Source organism: Petaurus breviceps, unplaced genomic scaffold (assembly GCF_028583685.1).
Source record: "Petaurus breviceps papuanus isolate PSGF00001 unplaced genomic scaffold, PetGlider_PUasm1.0 90792, whole genome shotgun sequence".
NCBI classification, from domain to species: domain Eukaryota; kingdom Metazoa; phylum Chordata; class Mammalia; order Diprotodontia; family Petauridae; genus Petaurus; species Petaurus breviceps.
The window spans coordinates 19639706-19660282 of NW_027187347.1; the positions used below are offsets into that span (position 1 = coordinate 19639706).

Below are 20577 nucleotides of genomic sequence, written 5' to 3' on the forward strand. Positions count from 1 at the left end.
CTTTGAGTTAATTTTGATTAGTGGCAGACCCTTAATAGGAAAACAAAACAAAACAAAGCACGGCAGATTTTTAAGCTCCAGTTGTAGAAATGCAGACCCACAAAGGACACCACTCGAACTTGAGGTAGTAGGTGGAATAACCCAGAGAAGATGCTACATGTATAAAAATATAAAAATATTCATCTGAATATTTGAATCTTTCAGTTTTCATTTGAATGTTTCAGTAAATGTGGTCATGTAAAAGAAATTGCCATCCAGGAAGGGTTGGTCTACTATTTCATTTATTTGTTTTTAATTCTAGATAGTATACTTTTTTTTTTTTGCTCAGAGTCCAAGTGATAAAATCATTATTAAAATATTTGGCCCTGGTAGCAGCAAAATAAAAAAAAACAACTAACACAAAAAGATTCATAGTTTAGTGTCTGTTATATTGTTGAGTCAGCAAGGATTTAAGTATTAACTATGTGTCAGACACCATGCTCAACACTGAGGATTCAGAGAAAGGCAAAAACCACCCCTGCTTTCAAGGAGTATACTTTCTTCTGGGTACTAAGAGTTTAAGGGTAAGGAACATATGAGCACAGTTGTATTCAAGGAGTTTATAATCTAGTTGAGGATATACAACTTTCATACCAAATATATGACAACATGAAAATACCCAGGTACATACAAGATCTATACAGAGCAAATGAAAGGTAATACGGAATGGGAAGAGAGGATAATAGGAGTCTAGAAAGGCTTCCAGAAGACAATTTTTGATTTGTGTCTTGAAGGAACCCAGAGAAACCAAGAGCTGAAAGAGAAGGAGCCAAGCATTACAGGAATGGAGGATGAGGAGGGCAGCCAGGGCAAAGGCATGACAGTGAGAGATGGAATGTTGTGTTTGAGGAATGACAAGGAGGCCAGTGTAGCTGGATCAAAGAGTGTGTGGGGGGGAGTAAATGTAAAAAGACTGGAGAGGTAAGGAAGAGACTAGGTTATGAAGAGCTGTAAATGCCAAACGGAGGAAACCACTGGAGCTCATTGAGCAAGATATGACATGATCATAGCTGTGCTCTAGGAAAATCACCTTGGCAGCTGATTAGACTAGAGGAGGGAGAGACTTGTTCAGGAAGACCGATTAGAAGGCTATTGCAGTATTCCTGGAGAGAAGGGATAAGGTCTGTAAAGTGAGTAGTTTTCTAAATTTTAGTAAAAAGTTAAGACTTTGATAATATTGTAAAATGACTTAAAATGACACTAAAAACAATTCTAATTAAATTGCATAAAGCATGCATAGGGGGTATAAATAATTTTAATCATTACAAATCAATGTGTTTATTATTTGCTATCTTTCAGACGGTCCGGCATGGGTTTCCTTACCAGCCTACAGCCTTAGCCTTTGATCCAGTCCAGAAAATTTTGGCTATTGGGACGAGAACAGGTGCTATACGAATGTATCCTTGCTCTTTTGTTAATTCATAGGTATTTTTATCATCAATGACAATTCTATAAACACTTGGGTAAGTGAAATTTTCCTAATTATAACTATGGAATCTTCATTAAGGGTACAGGGAAAAAGGAAAAGTATAAAAAGTCTAATTTCAAATGGCTCCTGTGTTTTTATCATTTTCATTGTTTATTGACTTAGGACATTTCAAGTATGGGTTAAAAAAATGTAGTTACCCTTTTCAGTAAGTGCATTTTTCCCTAATGTGAATGTTCAAAGGCAACTATTGTAGTCATATAGACTTACTGTGTACTTTTTAATTACCATGACAAGTGGTAAAAGGAGAAAGTGAGATTCTAATCCACTCCTACCTATGAATGGAAATTTGCAGGATGGGGAGAGTGGAGTATGGGAAGGGAATAAGGTGGTAGAAGGAGTTACAGAATAAGCAAAGGGAGAAGAACAATGAAAGTAAGTTGCTAACCAATCTAACTTTTTACTTTAATTTTCAATAGCTAGTTTTGAGTAATATCTATTTGCAGTAAATGATCATAGTAAAATCTATGTCCAAGGATTTTTTAAAATGGTCACTCTAGTATTTTATCATTTAAATATAGGTTGAAAAAAATTAGAGGCCTTTCTAGAAACTTGAAGATTCAGATCTTATGCATTGCTTTCATGTTATAATGCTTCCTTGTAAGCACATTTGTTAAATACATAATCATATGCAGTTTTATGTTAAGCTTATATATAACAAGTGTTGTCATGTTGTGTCAAAGACAGCGATAGAGAGGGGATCAGGCAAGACATGAGGGAAGGTACTGGAGAAGGAGGGCAAACACTGGTTTCTAGACCGTCATGAGTCAGAGGTCAGGTAAACTCAGAAATGGAGAGTACATAAATACCATAGGGCTAAACCAGGTGGGATATCCAAAGTCCATGCTTACTGGTAAATAGAATTACAAACAACTGGCTGGCTCCTTATTGAAACACATTCATTGTTGGGAAACAGATAAAATGAATTCTCTGTACAGTGTTATGGAGTCAGAATCCTAAGGTTAGAAGAGACCTCAGAGGTCATAGGTTCCTAGATTTAGAGCTGGACAAGCCCTTAGAGGATGTCAAGACCAATTCTTTTGTTTTACGAATGAGAGGGAATTGTTAGCTCAGAGGCAGAGTGCCTCGCCCAACATCACACAATTAGTAATGGCAAAGACAAGGTATGAACCTGGGTCTTCTGGCCAGGTTTAAACTTCATCGCCCTTTCTACTATGTTACTAATTTGTGAGTTACTTGAGGATAAGCATTGTGTCTTATCCATGTTTGTGTCATCCTCACTTCTATCATATATCCCTAAGCATGGCATGTACTTTATAGCTGTTGGTTGAATGAACTTGGAACAATGGGTAGAACAGCTTGTTTGGATGATCAGTAAGGCTGGAGAAGGGAGGAGTCATTTAAAGGAGTTGTGAGATATAAGGTTGAAGAGGTATGTTAGGAATAGATAATGAAGGACTTTGAGTGTAAGGAATTTCTTTTTTATAAACCACTGAAGATTTTTGAGTTGGGGAGTGACATGAACAAAGGAGGGCTTTAGGAAGATTTATCTGTAGCACAAATTAAGCTACTTTCCTTCTGAGAAATCCTCAGTCAAGAACTGTGAAGACTGAATAAACAAAGTGATTTTTTGAGTTATTTTATAGAGTGAGTAGTACAAAAGTGCTCAGTTAATCCTTGAAACCTTTAGTTGTGTGCCCTTAGAGATTACTGGTTGTCACTTCTACCTAAAATATTAGGGTGAATATCCTTGATCATGAAGATGCAATGGGATAATGGATATAATAGGGTATTGGGATCTCTAAAGGCCTATCAATAATATATAAATGTAAATCTAAACTTTTGGGAGAAATGCAGAAGAAATTAAAAGTTTAAAAGATAGAAGGAAAAATGTAGAAAGAAGAACAAGGAAGATGGAAGCAGAAATCCAAAAAGAACCTTTTGGAGGCCACAAAAAAATCACCTTAGATACCCGAGTCCCTACCCAGACTAAAAGATGGCAAGTAACAACTGAAACATCAAGTGAAAAGGTAATATTTACAGTTCTGCTGGACTTGTTTCCTGCCAGGAGTTACTGGCACAGCCTCCATCACACCCTCATGAAAAAAAAACCTTACAGGAATAATGGCCGTTCTTGGAAATCTATTTCTTATTTGATGCTAAGGAAAGCAAAAACAATTTTATGAGTCCTATGTTCCTCTGTGAAACTTATCTATGGATTTCTATAACAAGAAACCTTAGAGCAGTCTGGTTTGCAAGCAGTTTTGAGGGAATGAGGTAGTGTTAACAAAATTATTAGAGTGTTTATTGTTGTTGTTGTTGTTTGTCCTTTGTTCTCGAAGAGGACCAATGACATCAGAAGAGTTAATGTCTTGACTTGCAAGTGTACAAAGTCATCAGCCTCACTCCCTCCTTTAGAGCCATGTGGGTCTCGTAGCAAGATATGGATTTGGACAACTGGAGATGGCTCTCACTATACTAGGTGCTACTGAATACTATAAAAGGAAAGGGGGAATTAAAAAATTATTTGAGGTGCCTTTGCTATCTTAGAGGCCTGCATACATTATTGACTCATTAGAAGGTGCTCTCCTCATCCTTGTCTCTCTTCTGGAAGATTCTATACCTTCTCAGCTCTAGTCGTTTCTTCCACTCATGGCATGTGAGACAGACACCCCTCCCCCCCACCACTGAGTCTGCATTCCCCTCATTTCATGGCTTCTTTCTGTAAGTTTCTTATATTTGTACTCCTAGTTGGGCGCACCACTAGTCACTACTGTTGGCTGAATTAAGCTGACAGACACACTCAAGGACCAACAGAAGTTGTTCACCTTTCTCTTGTCTAACTAGGGAATCTAAGCCTTTCCCTATTTCATAGTCCTGAGTTACTGGCTTTTTTTTGGACCCTCAGAGGTAGATCTTGAGAAATGTATGCTAAATTTATACAAAGAGCCATTTCCCCATAGGTAAAACGGTCAAAGATTATTAACAGACAGTTTTCAAAAGAAGCAATGTAAGCTATTAGCAACTATATAAAATGTTTCCAAATCACTTATAATGAAAGATATATGAATTAAACAACTTTGAAGTTTCATCTCATACCCATCAGAATGGCAGAGATGACAAAAAATAAATAAAAAATGACAATTGTGTGTCAGGCCCTTGGGAGGACAGATGCACTATTGTAAGATTAATAAGAACTATCAAAGTCAGTAGTTACTTATACCCTTTGACCTAGTAAAACTACTATTAGTTATATACCACAAAGAGGACAAATACAGAGAAGAAAGACTCATATGTACATAAATATTTATAGTAGAATCTTCTGAGTAGCAAACTGGAAAAAAGTGGGTATCCATCGGTTGGAAAGTAGCTGAACAGATTTTGCTATTTGAACGCAGTGGATTATAATTGCACTGTTACAAGTGACAAAAGCAACTGATTCAGAGAAATATGGGAGCACTTTTTTGAACTGGTATAGAGTGAAGTGAAAGTGAGCAATTTATACTATAATTACAATAATGTAAATGAAAACAATTTTGAAAGACTTAAGAATTTTGATTAATTAATGCAGCAACCAGTCTTGGCTCCAGAAGACTGATGAAGATGATTGATGTTGAAATATGTTTCCTATCTCTGTGCAAAAAGGTAATAGAGAAGAGAGGCAGAATGAGGCATGTATTTTCAGATATGGTCAAAGGTATGAATTTGTTTGACTGAATTTATTATTTATAAGTTGTCCAGGTATCAAAATGGATAGAGTATTAACCCTGGGGTGAGGAAGAGTAGAGTTCAAATCCTGTTTCAGACAGTTACTAGCTATGTGACCTGGGACAAGTCACTCAACCTATCTTTCTCAGTTTCCTTATCTGTAAAATAGGATAATAATGGCACGTAGCTCCCAGGGTTGTTGTGAATATAGAATGAAATAATTTTGACAAGGAGCTTTGGAAACCTTAAAGCCCTCTATGGCGCTATATTATCATAATAGAGTGTACTTTTCTTCTGAGGATTGAGGGAGAATTGTGTGGAGGGACTCAATGTGTAATGATAGTGATATCAAAAAAAGGAAGAAAAAAAGAAAAGAGTATCAATGAAATATTTTTAAAAACTTATAGAAGAGAATGAAGTTCAGAAGCAAAGCAATATTGGCTCTTTTGTATTAAGTTTAGTGTGTACTTAAACAAAACAAATTGAACAGTAACAAAAATTCACCATTTTATTTATATTCAATCTCAGTGTTTCTGTTTTTTATATTAAAATTTTTATGTTTTTAACATTAATTTCATAATTAAAAAAAATAAAATTTAAAGAAATATATGTAATGGAAAGAGCTCAGCTCCTGAAATTAAGAGACCTTTCATTTGAATATAAGCTCTTAAGCATTGTGAGACCCTGGGCAAATCAGTTCACTTCCCCTGTTCCCCATCTCATCTGTGAAATGGGGATAATGATACTTAGAGTTGTTTTGAAGAAAGTTCTTTTTACATTGTTTTTTTAAAGCCTTGCATATTCTTATACTTATGAATAAAAATGCCTGGATATATTCAAATATCAACATATCCTTAGGCTTCACTCTCTCTATTTCACTCCTGTAAGATCTGATTTATGCAAAAACAAAGAGATTTCTTTACCATGAGACAACATTGATTTTTGAAATGTAGATTTCATGCTACTAGGACCATTTTAGAGTCATAAAAACTCCATAAATATCCCTATTGTGTGCAGAGGGAATGAAACTATATTTTGAATACTGCCTCTCCTGAAATATTTTTATATTTGTGAATTCAGCTTAAAATGAACATGAAAAAATAGATCTGAAAAAGGGAAGGAAATCCCTAATGGGCAAAGATGTAATCTGAAGAATGAGTGAAGGTGAGAGGTACGGGCTTCCTCTTTCCTGGTATGGTGGAAGAGGTATTTATAACCTTAGGTGTTCGAATGAACCTCAGTTTTTTTTTATCTGACTGAACAACCTTTTCCCCTTTCACATTATTTGCCGTCCTGTTCATCTGCCAGAATAAAAGGGCCCCTAAAACACAGGGAAGGGAGAACTGCCTTGATTTGTGGTGCTGTGGAAATGACTTTTAATGAAACAATATATACATCTTGCAAAATGACATAAAATAGAACTGAATAGCCTTCCTTTGAAGAAGGTTTTAATACCAATAATATTATAGAAATAGTAGTTTTAAATTCTAAAAATAAAGAAACTAAAATATTAATCATTTCATTCTCCATTCCATCTCTAGGTTCTGTTCTCATAATATATTATTATATATAATATAATATGTAACACATATATAATTCTTATATAATTAAAAATATAAATCAGTGTTTTTATGTCTTATGTTTCATCAATAATTTATAAACCTGGTTTGTTGCTTAATATTAAATGAATCCATAGATAATTCAGATAAGCTACAGCTTACAAACAGTATTGATCCATTTTTGTCTAGTTGTGTAAACAGGTTGTTTAGTTGTCTTGGGAGACTGGAGAATTGTACAAGACAGTTTTGGAAAAAAATGTTAATGACTGTTAAGGGATACTCAGCTCTATCATCATCATCATTAAAAGCATTTATTAAATGCTATTGGTGTCTGACATTTTCCTGGGATGTTCTCTGTGCTGAAAGATATTGCTACTGATGCTGATCAAAATGTGTTTATGTAGCTGTGGCTGAAAATAGCAAAGTACAATCTGATGTTCTCTCCAGCACATAGTGAGCATGGATGCAGGCTCTTTTTTGATTTGTGGGTACAGCTCTTACTTGCAGAGCCTTTTAAAGTTATGGTCTATCCAAAGACTACTGGAAAAGACATTCCATTCCCAACTGGTACAAGCCAGGCTTATGTGGTATTTATATTTCTCCCCAACTGTGCTGCATCTTCTGAAGCTGGTTTTTTTTTTTGAGTAAATCTATGAAGTATTTATTTTGTTTACTTTATATGTGTCTTCTGCTTTAACTGGATATCCTTTCATTCATTCTAAAAGTATAGAAAGTCAGAGTTGAATGGGGTCTCAGAAGCCATTCAGTCCTAATACACACTTGCTCATGAATCCCTCTGTGCCAACCCTGAGAAGTCTCTAGTTGAAAATTGCTGGTAGCTCATTACCTTTTGAGGCAGATAATTGTACTTTTGGTCAACACTAACTGAAAATGTTTTTTTTAAATGAAACCAAAATCTGCTTTTTTACAACTTCATCTCTTGCTCTTAGTTCTGCTCTGGGAACCAAGTAAAACAAATTGCTTACCTCTCCCCATCAAAGTCCTCCAAATACTTGAAAATAACTTTTGCATCCTTTGTAAATCTTCTCTCCTTCAGAATAAATGTCTCCATTTTTTCCTCACCTGAGAGTCATATGACATGGTGCCCCATTTCCTAACTTTACCATCCCGTGGATATACCCCATTTTGTCAGTGAATTCTTTAAAATCTGTTTCCTAGAACTGTCACAGTAATCCGGATGTGATCTTACCAGGGCAGAGTACAAAAGAACTATGATTTTCCTCACTGTGGATGCTGTCTCTTCTATTAGTATAGTTTTAGTATGTAGAATTAGTACAAAATCCCATTAACTTTTTTGGTTGCCCAGTCATACTGTTGAGTCTTAATGGATTTCCAGTCCACTAAAAACTCCAGATCTCTCTCACATAAAATCTGGGAATATGTGTTCCTTTTCTCTGTTCATGCAAGTAACTTTTTGCATACAATTCGCCCAGGTAGTATAGATAATTTTCTAGATCAGATTATAGGTGATACCATTTCATCTTTTAATGTTAAGTATGGATTTTTGCTGATATATTTTTTCCATTTTAACCTTTGTATTTTCTGTGCCTAGATAGTGCCTTACACATAGTAAGCAAAATAGAGAAATTGAATTAAATTGTTCATAAGGATAAATGATACTTTTGTGGCATAGTTATATAAAAAGTTATGTATGTTTAATCTGGATCTTCATGCCACTTTGTTGCCATTTCCTACCTGAAAGACAAATTAACATTCTCAATTTTGTTTCCTCTTTCTTCATAAATTGGAACATTATTGGATGTTATTTTCATAGCAAAATTTAGTAAAAAAAATTCATTTATGAATTGTTGATAAAATGCTTTTCTGTGTGAGGGTGCTTCTGTGGTATAGGTCATTATAGAACTTCAGTTATTATACTCTGCAGAAAGTTTCATAATTATTTTACATGTATTTTATTTATTTTTATATGTATTTCATAATCATGGTCATCATCATAAAGGAATTCCTGGGTTTAGTGTCCTTGTGCATTTTTCAAACTATTCATTAGAAAGAAAAAATTATCTTTGGTTAGCTTTTTTTTGTTTATTTGTTTTAACATACAATGATATTGAAGTCAGTGCTACAGGATAAAAAGTTGGATAGTCTTATCATGTTGCTTTGCCCCAGACTTTTCCACAACCCCATTCTGCCATCTTGCAAACATGCCAAATGGCCACAAAGGAAAGGACCAAAATCTATAGACTGTTCTGAATAAATGCCCTCCTGATGGTGGGTCATTGGTGTAAAGGTCATATATCGAGATATTACATTCATTTTTCATTGAAAGAGCTCTACAGAAAGCCTATATCAAAACACATTGTGATGTCAGTTGCTTGGTCCTGTACTACATTACCAAATATAACTCTAGAAAATAGATTGATTGTAATTAGCCAGACTGGGCAGTACCACTTCATTTTATTAGTGATAGCAAAAGTTAGAGATGATTCTGTTTGTTCTAATGGAGTAATAGTGTATTAGTGTAATAGTGTATAATCATTCATTAGCTCAGTCTGGAGTTAGATGATCACTTGGTTCAGAGCTCACCTGTGATGTTTCCTATGTAACCCTTGGGCAAGTTACTGAGCTTCCCTGGGCCTCTATTTCCTTCTCCATATATTCAGGGACGAGATTAACAGCCTCCAAGATCTCTTCCAACCATCAATCTATGATTTTTTGACAGGGCCAACTATGGAGTAAATATAGGATATTGATAAACTTCTTAATATGGTAGTAAAACCTTTTTAATAGCTGCTGAAGTCAGGTCTACTATGGTATTGAATGTTTAGATAATGTCTGTGTGTGTGTGATATTCCTGACAATTTATATTTACTTTCTTGTTACTTAACATGCAGCAAAGATAATTTTCAATTACCCCAGGTTGTGTTCTTTAAAAGAAAATTGCCTGTTTTTATATCACTGTCATTTTCAAATATATCTATCTTCTCTCCCCTCTCCAGAGAAACCTCTTTTGTAAAAAAGAAAAAAAATACTTCAGCAGCGCTAACCAAAGCATCAACCAATTCTGACATTATGTGCAATGTTCCACACCCACAATCCCCCACCTCTATGAAAAAGGACCAAACTAGATACGAATTGTTTTGTTGTTGTGGTTACTGGTGTTCTTTCCAATTATATCATTTTGATCAATTTGCACATTGTTTTCCTGGTAGTTATTACTTTACTTCTATCTTTTCATGTTTCTCTGAATTCTCTGCACTCATCATTTATTACCTTGCAGCAGTATTCCATTACATTCATGTGCCACAATTTAGTTAGCTGTTCCAAATCTAAGGGCATTTATTTTGTTTCCAGTTCCTTGCCACCATGAAAACTGCCTTTGGTGTTCCTTCCATCTCTGATTTCCTTGGGGTATATGTCTAGCAGTTGGATTTCTGAGTTCTAGGATATGGACATCTTAGTCACTTTTTAAAAAGCATTATTTCAAATTGCATTTTAGAATGGTTGTGAACTAGATCATAGGTCCACTTTTATGTGGTGCTCTCAAACTTCATTGGGATGTAGAAATACTTAATGATCATGTTGCTAAATATTTGGTGCAGTTTAAACTAAGATAGTTCTATGAGTGGAGAGAAATGATAGTCCATTATAATTGTCATAGATCACTATTTTTGAGATACAAGAAAGTTATGTTGGTATCTTAAAAATCATGTGAACCTCTCCTTAATATTCCAAATGTTGAGAAAAGACCAGTTAGATAGTTGGAATGAAATAAATATTTATATAGTGCCTACTACATGCCAGCACTGTGCAAAGCACTTTACAAATATTATCTTATTTATTTGATTTTTTGTTAAGCAGTAGCCAGCATTCTTAAAGATCTCAGTGGATATACCAACAAATGTAATATCTTAACTGTTTTTCACAACTTCTGAAAGCATTACTAACAATTAAAAATCAAACCACAGATCGAAAAATTCAAGCATATTATTTATCAGTGTAAAGTTGGAACGATAGAACATGATATCAAGATATCTTGTTTGAAAAGTAGTTTTTCATTAAATGCTCTACTTATAATCATTTCAATTCAATAAATATTTTTAAGTGCATATGATATGCCATGTATTGTACAATAACTTAGGGATATAAATGAAAAGGAAAAAGAGTCTCTGCCTTCAAGGAGTTTATAATCTAATAAGAAATGACTACACACAAAAGGAAGCTAGACAGATTGGAGACAGTGGGGGTACCCAATATGGGGATGTCTTGTTGCATGGAGTTGAAATAGAGCAGAGTGCTGTAGGGTGGCTAGGTGGTGCAGTGAGTAGAGTGCCGGTCCCAGAGTCAGGAGGACCTGAGTTTGGTTCGGCCTTCAGACATGCTTAACACGCACACACACACACACACACACACACACACAAAACTAGCCGTGTAACCTTGGGCAAGTTACTTAACCCCACTTGCCTTCCCCCCCCCAAAAAAAAGAGTGAAATAGAGCAGAGCTGCAGATGGAAAGTGAAATGAGCTACAAAGTCCAGGTTCTGGTCTTTATAAAGGAAGACTTTGGGAGGAGTTTAGTGCTCCATCCTCCAGCCCTCCAATCAGAGGAGAGAGGAGAGGAGGCCAAGGGAGGTGGAAAGGAGTTGAGTATCCAAGACTGAGTCCGCAGCATGGTGCTCTTGTTATTTTTTGGTGCCTCTTTATCTCAGGAGATTGTGAGCTGTCTCACCTTTCACTTGCTGTGCCTCAAAATCTCCTTGTTTGTAGTATCAGAAGATAAGCTACCCCTCTTTGCATTTATAATCCTTCCACTTAAGTCTTTGATCCCATCTACTCCTACCTCCTCTAGTTTTTCCTATAAATTATTCTCTTTTCTTCAATAATCAGATTTTTAATTGACAAAGTTTTAACACAAAAGTGAAAAAACACACTAAGTATATTTTCTGAAAAGTTAAGCATGATAATGCAAAAGAGTGAATATGACAGAGGATGATTCTAGTCTTTCATAATTTTCTCTTTTTTTTTTTCGCTTTTTGGAGAGCAGTTGGGGTTAAGTGGCTTGCCCAAGGTTATGCAGCGAGTTTTTGTGTTAAGTGTCTGAGGCCTGATCCGAACCCAGGTCCTCCTGACTCTGGCAGATGCTCTATTCACTGCGCCACCTAGCCACCCCACATAATTTTCTCTTTGTTAAAAGAAAAGAACTTTTTGTCTTCAACTTTTACAAACTGGTGCCAACATTGTGCACTGTATTCATGCACTGTTGTCATTTAATGCTATCTATTGTTTTGCATATTTTAACATTTTCTAGTTATTCATCCCTTTGTGTTAATTTTTTAGTTTTGTTGGTGTATAATTGGGTAGAATAGTTTCTGATAATGCTCTTAATTTCTCCATTCATTGTGTTTTCTCCTCATATTTCATTTTGGTAATTTGGTTTTCTTTCATTTTTGTAATCACTTTAGCTAATTGTTTATCAATTTTGCTGAACATTTAAAATTTTATTCATTTTAAAGAGTTCATGAACCTCAGTTTAAGAACCCTTAGATTAGAGAGGGAGGAGATCCTTGAGTCAAAAGAGTTGGGACACTGTTACAATAATTCGGGCTATTGAGGATAAGAAGTTGAACTAGTATGGTAGCCATATGAGCAGGGAAAAAAGGAAAGGTATTAAAGTTGTTATGGAGGTAGAATTGCCAATACTTGCCAAGACTAGATTAGATATGGAAGGGGGAAAAGGAAGAGTTAAGGATGATTCTAAGATTATGAACCTGGGTGACTGGGAAGACAGTGGTACCCTAAGAACCACAAGTCAGTCAACAAGCATTTAATAAGTACCCGCTACATGGCAGGCACTATGCTAAGCACTAGGGATACAAAGAAAGATATAATTTAGTCCTAGCTCTCAAGGAGCTCACGCTCTAACTAACAAGTTTTTATGTCATGGCAGGCAACCCAAGTGTTGCTACAAGGAGGACAAAATCAGAACTGGGACAGTTGGGATAAAACTTGCCTTCAAATTAATTTTCTAAGACAAACTTAACTGAAATGGAGAGAAGATGGCCTCTGCATTCATTAAAAGGAGCCTAAGGGAGGCCCTTATATTTGTGGTATAGGAGAGAATCTCACCAGGGGTATAACTGCGGGAGGAGCAGAGAGTGCCCAGAGGAGGCCTTGTGAGCTCCTGTCAAACTGGGATTGTTTCATTTGTGTCCTCTATGCCTAGCACAGTGTCTGGTGCACAGTTGGTAATTAATAAATACTCAATTGGTTCTTACTTTGACTAATTATTATTGCTGAAGAGGTGATAAACTCAGTTTTTCCATGCTGCTGAAGGATTGAAATGTGATCGATGTCTTCTAAATTTCAATATCTGGGAGCAAAGCCCAAGTCACCCATGCTATTTATAGACTTTGAACAAAAAATTGGGAAATTTAGAGGAAGGAAAAGTATTGGGGAGGAAGAGAGAGAAAAGAATGAGTTCAAGGTACCAATGAGATAGATAGAATTAGAGATGTCCAAGAGGCAGCTGGAAATGCAGAACCCGAATTCAGGGGAAATATTAGGGATGGTTATATAGCATTTTATTAGGCTAATTATGATATATTTGTTAGTTATTTCCTATTTATTGTATACAGCCTGTTTATACATATTTTTTATGGTCTTTCCCATTAGAATGTGAGCTCCTTGAGGGCAGGGACTATCTTTTGCATCTTTTTGTATCTCCAGCACTTAGCATAGTGTCTAAAACACATTAATTTCTTATTATGCTTATTACCTGACTAACTGAATATAGATTTGGCAGTCATCTCCCAAGAGATAATAATTGAATTCATGGGGGTATGATATGATTACCAAAGCAGAGAATGTATAGAAAGAAGAGGATCCTTGTCAGAGTCCTAAGGGACATCTTGGACAATTGGATGGTGGATGATGGTCCAGCAAAGGACACTGAGGAAAGAAGTTATGACAGGTAGGTGGCATAGTGGAAGTGTGACCAGGTTCCTGGGGTTCTTGCAGCTGTGGTGGTTTTCCTTCTAACCCCTTATTTCAGTTCCACACAGTGCTTTAAACACCTGGTAGGCTGAACTATGAAATTATTAACATGGTGGCAACCATTGTTGTGAGAAGTTCTTTCTCGAGTTTCCTCTCCTTAAGTTCCAGATTTAGTGACTATTGTATTTTATATCCTTTTTTTATTCTTGTAGTATGTGCTTTTAATTTTTAATTAGTGATTTTAATTGGATTTTATGGCTTATGATTGAATTTTATAAGAGGAAATAACCTTGAACCTTTTGGACTAAAACAAAGTAGTTGGCTCACAATAGGAGGAGAACCAGTAGAGAACGCTACCACAAAAAGCACGGGAAGAGAGTGTATGCAGAAGAAAGCGTTAGAAGGAGTTAGAAGCCGGATTGCAAGGGGCTGAAAAGTAAGGTCCAGTCTAGATTGCTCTTTCTGGGAATATGACAGTGAAGTGGAACCGAAATTTAGGACATCACGAGGACATAGCATGACAAAGTGGACAGTTTTTAGGGGTGTGTTTTAAGTAACAGTAAAAACTCCAGTAGGTGGGGGTTCCCATGGCAGATGGTACCCACACTTAGCACAAACACTGGCATGCAGTAGGTGATTAGTAAATGCTTATTGACTGACTGACTGACTGACACCAGTGACCCTGAAGGAGCTATCCTGTTTTAGATAAAATCAGGCCCCATTATGGCCAGGACAATTACATATTGAATATAAGGAACAGAACCTTAGAGTCACCTACCATAAATGAGAAAGCCATGTACAAAACACTGGGGGACTGTTTGATAAACGAAGTTCTCTACAAAAGATACTGACTCATTGGTACTGAACATAGTCTAACATGTGGCTATAAGCAAGTTATTCACTAAGGATGATGGGTAATAGATGAAAAGCCCAACTAACAAATCCGATACTGTAGGACCATAAAAGACTAATTGGGAGCCCAAAAACTCAGGGGTCTGAGGTGTTTGTCTGGTTTAGGCAAAGATGGAAGCAGTAGGTTCAGGATCATTGACTTTGGTATTTAGCAGATCTGCATTCACATTTTGACAAGCAGTGATATATTGGATTGTGAGCTTAATGTGTTTTTTATGCACTGCACAGAATTGGGTGGAGTGAAAATGTCACATAAATTTCTCTTCCACAGTCCAAAACAGAATGATAAATAGTTATGGATTTCTTAGCATTTGGAAAAGCAGTTCACTGGTTTTTGGACTTTAAAGAAGGCTTTTTTTATATTAATGAGGAATAGAAGGGTATGAATTAATGAAACCTATAAGAAAATACAAATTTCATAGTAATATATGATAATAATGCTATACTAATATGATTGCTATGATGATACTTGCATTTTAGTCAGATATTATAATATCACTTCTAAAAATATCAAAAGAGAAAAGCATTTAACACAGGACCTGGAACACAGTAGGCACATAATAAATACTTGTTCCTTTCCCTTCTCCTTTCCAACCTTATTTCCTAAAAAGTAGAAAAAGAAATCCTGTATTTCCCTCATTATACTTTCTATTGGAACTAATGAGCAGTGGATTGACTAGAATTAAGGAAAAAAGAGAAAGATTTACTAGGAACATGGGTGACCCACAATTGAAAATGTCCCTGAATAAATAAGAGAATGTAGACAGAATTCATACTTGTGCTACAACAAGATGAAGTAAAATGGTGCTCATGCTTTAAAGTTAATATGATTTTTGGTGGTTCCAGTATGCATTAATTCAAGGCAATTTTGTTGCCAAAAAAATGCCTTCTGAATTGGTAATATGTATGATACATTTAGCCTCTTTATTGCTGATTTGTAATTATCCATCCCTTTCTTTTTTCTTTTTTAATTTTTAAATTTTTTGTCTTTATTAATTTGTTTACTTTTAGTTTACAAGATTCAGTTCCCCAGTCCCTTGAGTTTCAAATTCTCTTCCCTCCGTCTCCTCCTTCCCCCATCCATCCCTTTCTGAAAATGGAACGTTTAGTGGGAAGACTATTAATAATGTAACAGAATCACCAAATCCCTGTGAGAATTTTCATAAAAGGCATAGTAATTTGGAAAAAGCATGCATGTATGTATCAGCAAATAATACCCTTATTTTTCCCCTGAAGGACACAAAGTATTTTGCAGCTATGTTTAACTCATCCCTGCTACATTGCACTGGAGAAAAGGGGGGGGGGTATTATCTTTAACCTCATTCAATATTAGGAAAATTGAGGTATAGTGAGGGGAGTGGTATTATTTAAATTAGAGGAGCAAAGAGTAATGTCTTCCTTCAGATTAAAAAACCAAGGAACCCAAACTGCAGCTTTGACCTGAAGATGATTTTCTGGATATTTGGACGAAGATTTTGTATCTGAAGACTGGGCTTGGGAAAGTCAGTGGGAAAACTGCAGCTCCTTGGCACATTCTGGAAGTTTGATTTTTTAAAATGCATACTCCTTTGAGATGCTAGGTGATTCTGAGCATAAGAAAACATCAAAAAACCTTGAATTTGCTTCTTTTGTAACAATTTGTTTGTTATGGCTACATTGACTATCTTAAATTTTTGTTTCTTTGTTTTGGTCTGGACCTGCTCCCAGTATAGAGACTCCTGCCACCAATGTAACTTCTGTGGGCACTGAATGGTTAAGCAACTTCTCTGTGGTCATGTAGCATGTGTCAGAGCAGAAGCAAAATTTTCTAATTTCCTGATTTTAAGGTTGGACTTTCATCAAGGATGTGCTAATAATGTTAACAACTGACTCTCCAAGAAAAATGTAAGCAGGACACACTTTTAAGTTTGATCTCCATTATTACCTTTCCCCCCAACACTTTCTTAAGTCTAGACAATCAACAGAACAGTAAATCAAGCCCTGATTCTTTCCTACGTATCAGTGCTCACACTGAAGCTAGGATAACTAACGCATTAGCTCCCCCGCTTAACCCCTGTACCCGGCTGCCTCCCTAACATAATCTGTTATAATATAATTGTGCTGTTAGGAGGGCAAATCCCACACTTTCATTTAGCTTGGTATCCACTATCTTGTGAGTTGTGCTAGGTGGCAGAACTTATTCTCATACTTTCCAAGAATCAAAGTAACTTTGATGACTACATCAGTCTGAACAGACGAGATGATCTCACAGTAAATTGATTTTTTTCTTTGATAACTTTAAATCTAAAAAAAAATATCTTCTGTGGGAATAATTATTTGGTGGAATTCTGTTTCACTGCTGGAAAAAAATTGTTAGAAGCATTCACTATGGTACACTGAACAAATGAAAGAAATAGAACAAGGAAGACCACTCAAAAAAAATTAAGTACATTGAGAAGAAACTGGATTAGCATAACAGTGATATAAAATTAATTGTTATTTAGAAAAAACACTATGTTGAGTTACAGATCAGGTAGAAAATAGAAAGCTAAATGCATTTTTACCTATTTAAGATGCAACTGAAAAGGCTGAAAGTTAGGACTGACTTTAAGCAGAAATATGATGTAGATAAAGTTTCTCTTTGGCATTAACCCATTTTTGTTCCCCACACCCTTCTCAGGACAGCCTTTGTTGGCGCCATTCTGTCTGCTCTCATTCCCTCTCATAATCCCTCTCTAGTTAATGTATTATACTGTTTCTTGGCACATTCAAGGGACTGATTGTGATACTTCCCATATTCCATTAAAATTGACCTCCCTTATATCATGTTCCTTCAAATCTCCTCTGCCACCCTAGGTGACAAGTAACTGTGATAAAAAGGTATCTGCTACTCTTCTTTTGATAGAAAACTCATACTGGGAGCCAAGATGGTAGAGTGATGGGAAACTATGTAGGAGTAATGCTCATCTCCACAAACTCCGAATATATATAGGAAATGTACCAGACCAAGTCTTGACGGGAAAATCCAGAAAACGTCACAGTTATTCCTTTATTTAGCCCTGCTCAGCATAGAGAGACCGACTAGTAGGTCTATGGGGACTGGTCCAGAAGCAAGCTGTGCACAAAGCATTCCATTGCTCAGAGAGAGGCTATATTCCAGAGTAAGGGGAGGTATCAGGCCCATACTGGGATGCTGCGACAGGGACAGTTGGCAATTGGCAGCTTTATCACCCACCGCTAAGTTGCAGAACCAGGGCTGAGTGAGAAGTGAGAGGACTTGGGGGAAGTTCAGAAGCCAGCAGCAGAAACAGTAATGATATGGTTCAGACCTCAGGTACAAAGTGGGGTCTCACTTCCAACGTCTAGCTCAGCCTGCAGAAGAAAAACCAGGATAGTAATCTCAGAGCAAAGTGGAACCTACAATTCTGCAATTCTGAAACAAGTTTTCAAGTTGGTTTATAGGAGCAGGGTCTAGCAGCAGTTTATTTCTTTGCTGTTGTTGTTGTTTTTTTTAATAATATTTAATTTTTTCCAATTACTTGTAAAGATAATTTCCAACATTCAATTTCTTGTAAGATTTTGAATTCCAAAATTTTCTTCCTCCCCAAGATGGCAAGTAATCTGATATAGGTCATACACTTGTGATCATATTAAACATGTTTCTATATTAAGTCATATTGTGGAAGAAGAAACAGAACAGAAGGAAAAAAACCATGAAAAAAAGTGAAAATAGTATGCCTCAATTTGCATTCAGATTCCATAGTTCTTTCTCTGGGTGTGGATAGCATTTTCCATCATGAGTCTTTTGGAATTGTCTTGGAGCATTTATTATTATATATTATAATAATAATTATTATTTTTATTATTATGGAGCTAAGGCTAGCATAGTTGATATTGCACAATATTGCTGTTACTATGTACAATGTTGTCCAGATTCTGCTCACCTCACTCAACATCAGTTCATGTAAGTCTTTCCAGGTTTTTCGGAAATCTGTCCAACAGTCTTCTCTTGCTCAGACCCTAACCCGGTTGAAGAGCTTAGATTGGAGGGGAGGAGGTTCCTGATAGGGGGGTGAGGGGAAAAGAACAATCATACTTTACCCTGGATCAGTGGCGCTGAAAGCTTCTGTGTCCAAATCTGTCCCTGAGGTTCTGGAATAACACAGTGAGTAATATCTCCAAGAACGTAACAACAGGATCAGCTCAGACCTTTTCTCCAAAAGTACTGCAGAGCCCAGTCCTAACATCAAGTCCCTGCAAAGAGGCATTCAAAAAAGTACCCATTGTAATGAGCTGGGGGAGGGGGTAGAGGCAGATCACTCCAGGCACAAACACAAAAGAGATTGATTTCAAAACATCCATAAGCATTGCCTCAGAGACAAACATAGCTTGGGATCAAAACTCAAGTAGAATTCCTGGAAAAAAATAAAACAGATTAAAAAAGTGATTTAAAAAAATTTTTAAAAATGGAATGTATTTGAATAAATTGAATGAGGAAAAAAGAAATGAGAATATGGAAGAAGTAGAAAGGGAATTAACAGTTTGACACAAGAGGCATGAAATCTTGCCCAAAGCAACAAACTCCCTTAAAATGCGAATGGACCAAATGGAAGCCAGTGACTCCAGGAGGCAACAGAAGATATTAAAGTCAAAAGATTGAAAAAATAGAAGGAAATATAAAGGAATCTCATAGCAAAAAAGAACTGACTTGAAAAACATCTTGGAGAAAAAATTTAAAGATCATTGCACTATCTGAACACCATGACCAAAAAAAAAAAGCCTAGATATATTTCAAGAAATCTTAAAAGAACACTGCTCAGTTCTCTTAGAACCAGAGGGCAGTATAGAAAAAAAAATTCATTGGCCACTTCCTAAAAGAAACTCCAAGATGAAAACTCCTTGGATCACAAATGTCAAAATCCAGAACTTCCCAGGTCAAAAGAAAAAAAAATAGTGCAAGCATCCAGAAAGATTCAGGTATCAAACAGCCACAGTCAGGATCACCCACCATTTAGCAGTCACCACCAAAAGGGAGTAGAGAACAGAAGGCAAAGGATATGGGCTTATAGCCAAGAATAATTTATCCAGCTACACTGAGTATGGCTTCTAGGTGGTGTAGTGGATAGAGTTACCTGGCCTGTAGGAGTCAGGGAGACCTAAGTTCAAATCTAACCTCAGAAACTTGCTAGCTATGTGACTCTGGGTAAGTGACTTGACCCTGCTTGCCTCAGTTTCCTCATCTGTAAAATGAACTAAAGAAAGGGCAAACCACCAATTTCTTTGCCAAGAAAATACCAAATAGGTCACGAAGAGTTAGACATGACTGAAATGACAATTGTGTATAATGCTAACAAGAAAAATGGATCTCTGATGAAATAGAGGACTTCTGAGCATTCTTAATGAAAATTCCAGAGCTGCAGAGAAACTCAGAAGTACAAAAATAGTAGTGAAGAGAGACATAAAAAGGTAAACGTGAATAAACAACAATAAAAGACTAAAGAAGGATAAACTGTTTACATTCCAATATGGAAAGATGATACAGTTATCCCCTTTAAGTCCTGTCATCCTCTGGATTCAGGGAAAGATTCAAATTAAAAATCACTAGGAGTAACTCTGCTATGGCTTGATGATCTTAAGAAAAGAATGGAAAGGGAAGATAAGAGGACAAGACTGGGAGTGGGGGGGGGGGGGAGGAAGGTTAGGGAGATTTATCTTGCCTATGGAGGGTTAGACCATTTATATGTATATGTACATATACATATACTTATATATATAGAGGTTAGACCTCTATACAAAGAAGGAGGAAAGGATGGAAGTCAGTGGCTGACACTTGAACTTCACTCTCATTTGAACTGGCCAAAAGGAAGGAAGAATATATACACATATAAACAGATATAGAAATACACACCTGATCAAAGTTGTCTTTTAAATATTTTTTTTACTTTATCAAATGCTTTATTA

At 36.2% G+C, this 20577-nt stretch overlaps 1 protein-coding gene across 2 annotated transcripts in view; it reads left to right on the top strand.

Annotated features, from left to right (window-relative positions):
- STXBP5L (syntaxin binding protein 5L) overlaps positions 1 to 20577 on the top strand; it is a 423473-nt gene that overhangs the window by 81825 nt on the left and 321071 nt on the right. For both annotated transcript variants that reach the window (XM_069070001.1, XM_069070002.1), the window contains one exon: positions 1339 to 1436. In XM_069070001.1, the coding sequence (XP_068926102.1) occupies positions 1339 to 1436 (98 nt within the window). The remainder of the gene's footprint in view (positions 1 to 1338; positions 1437 to 20577) is intronic.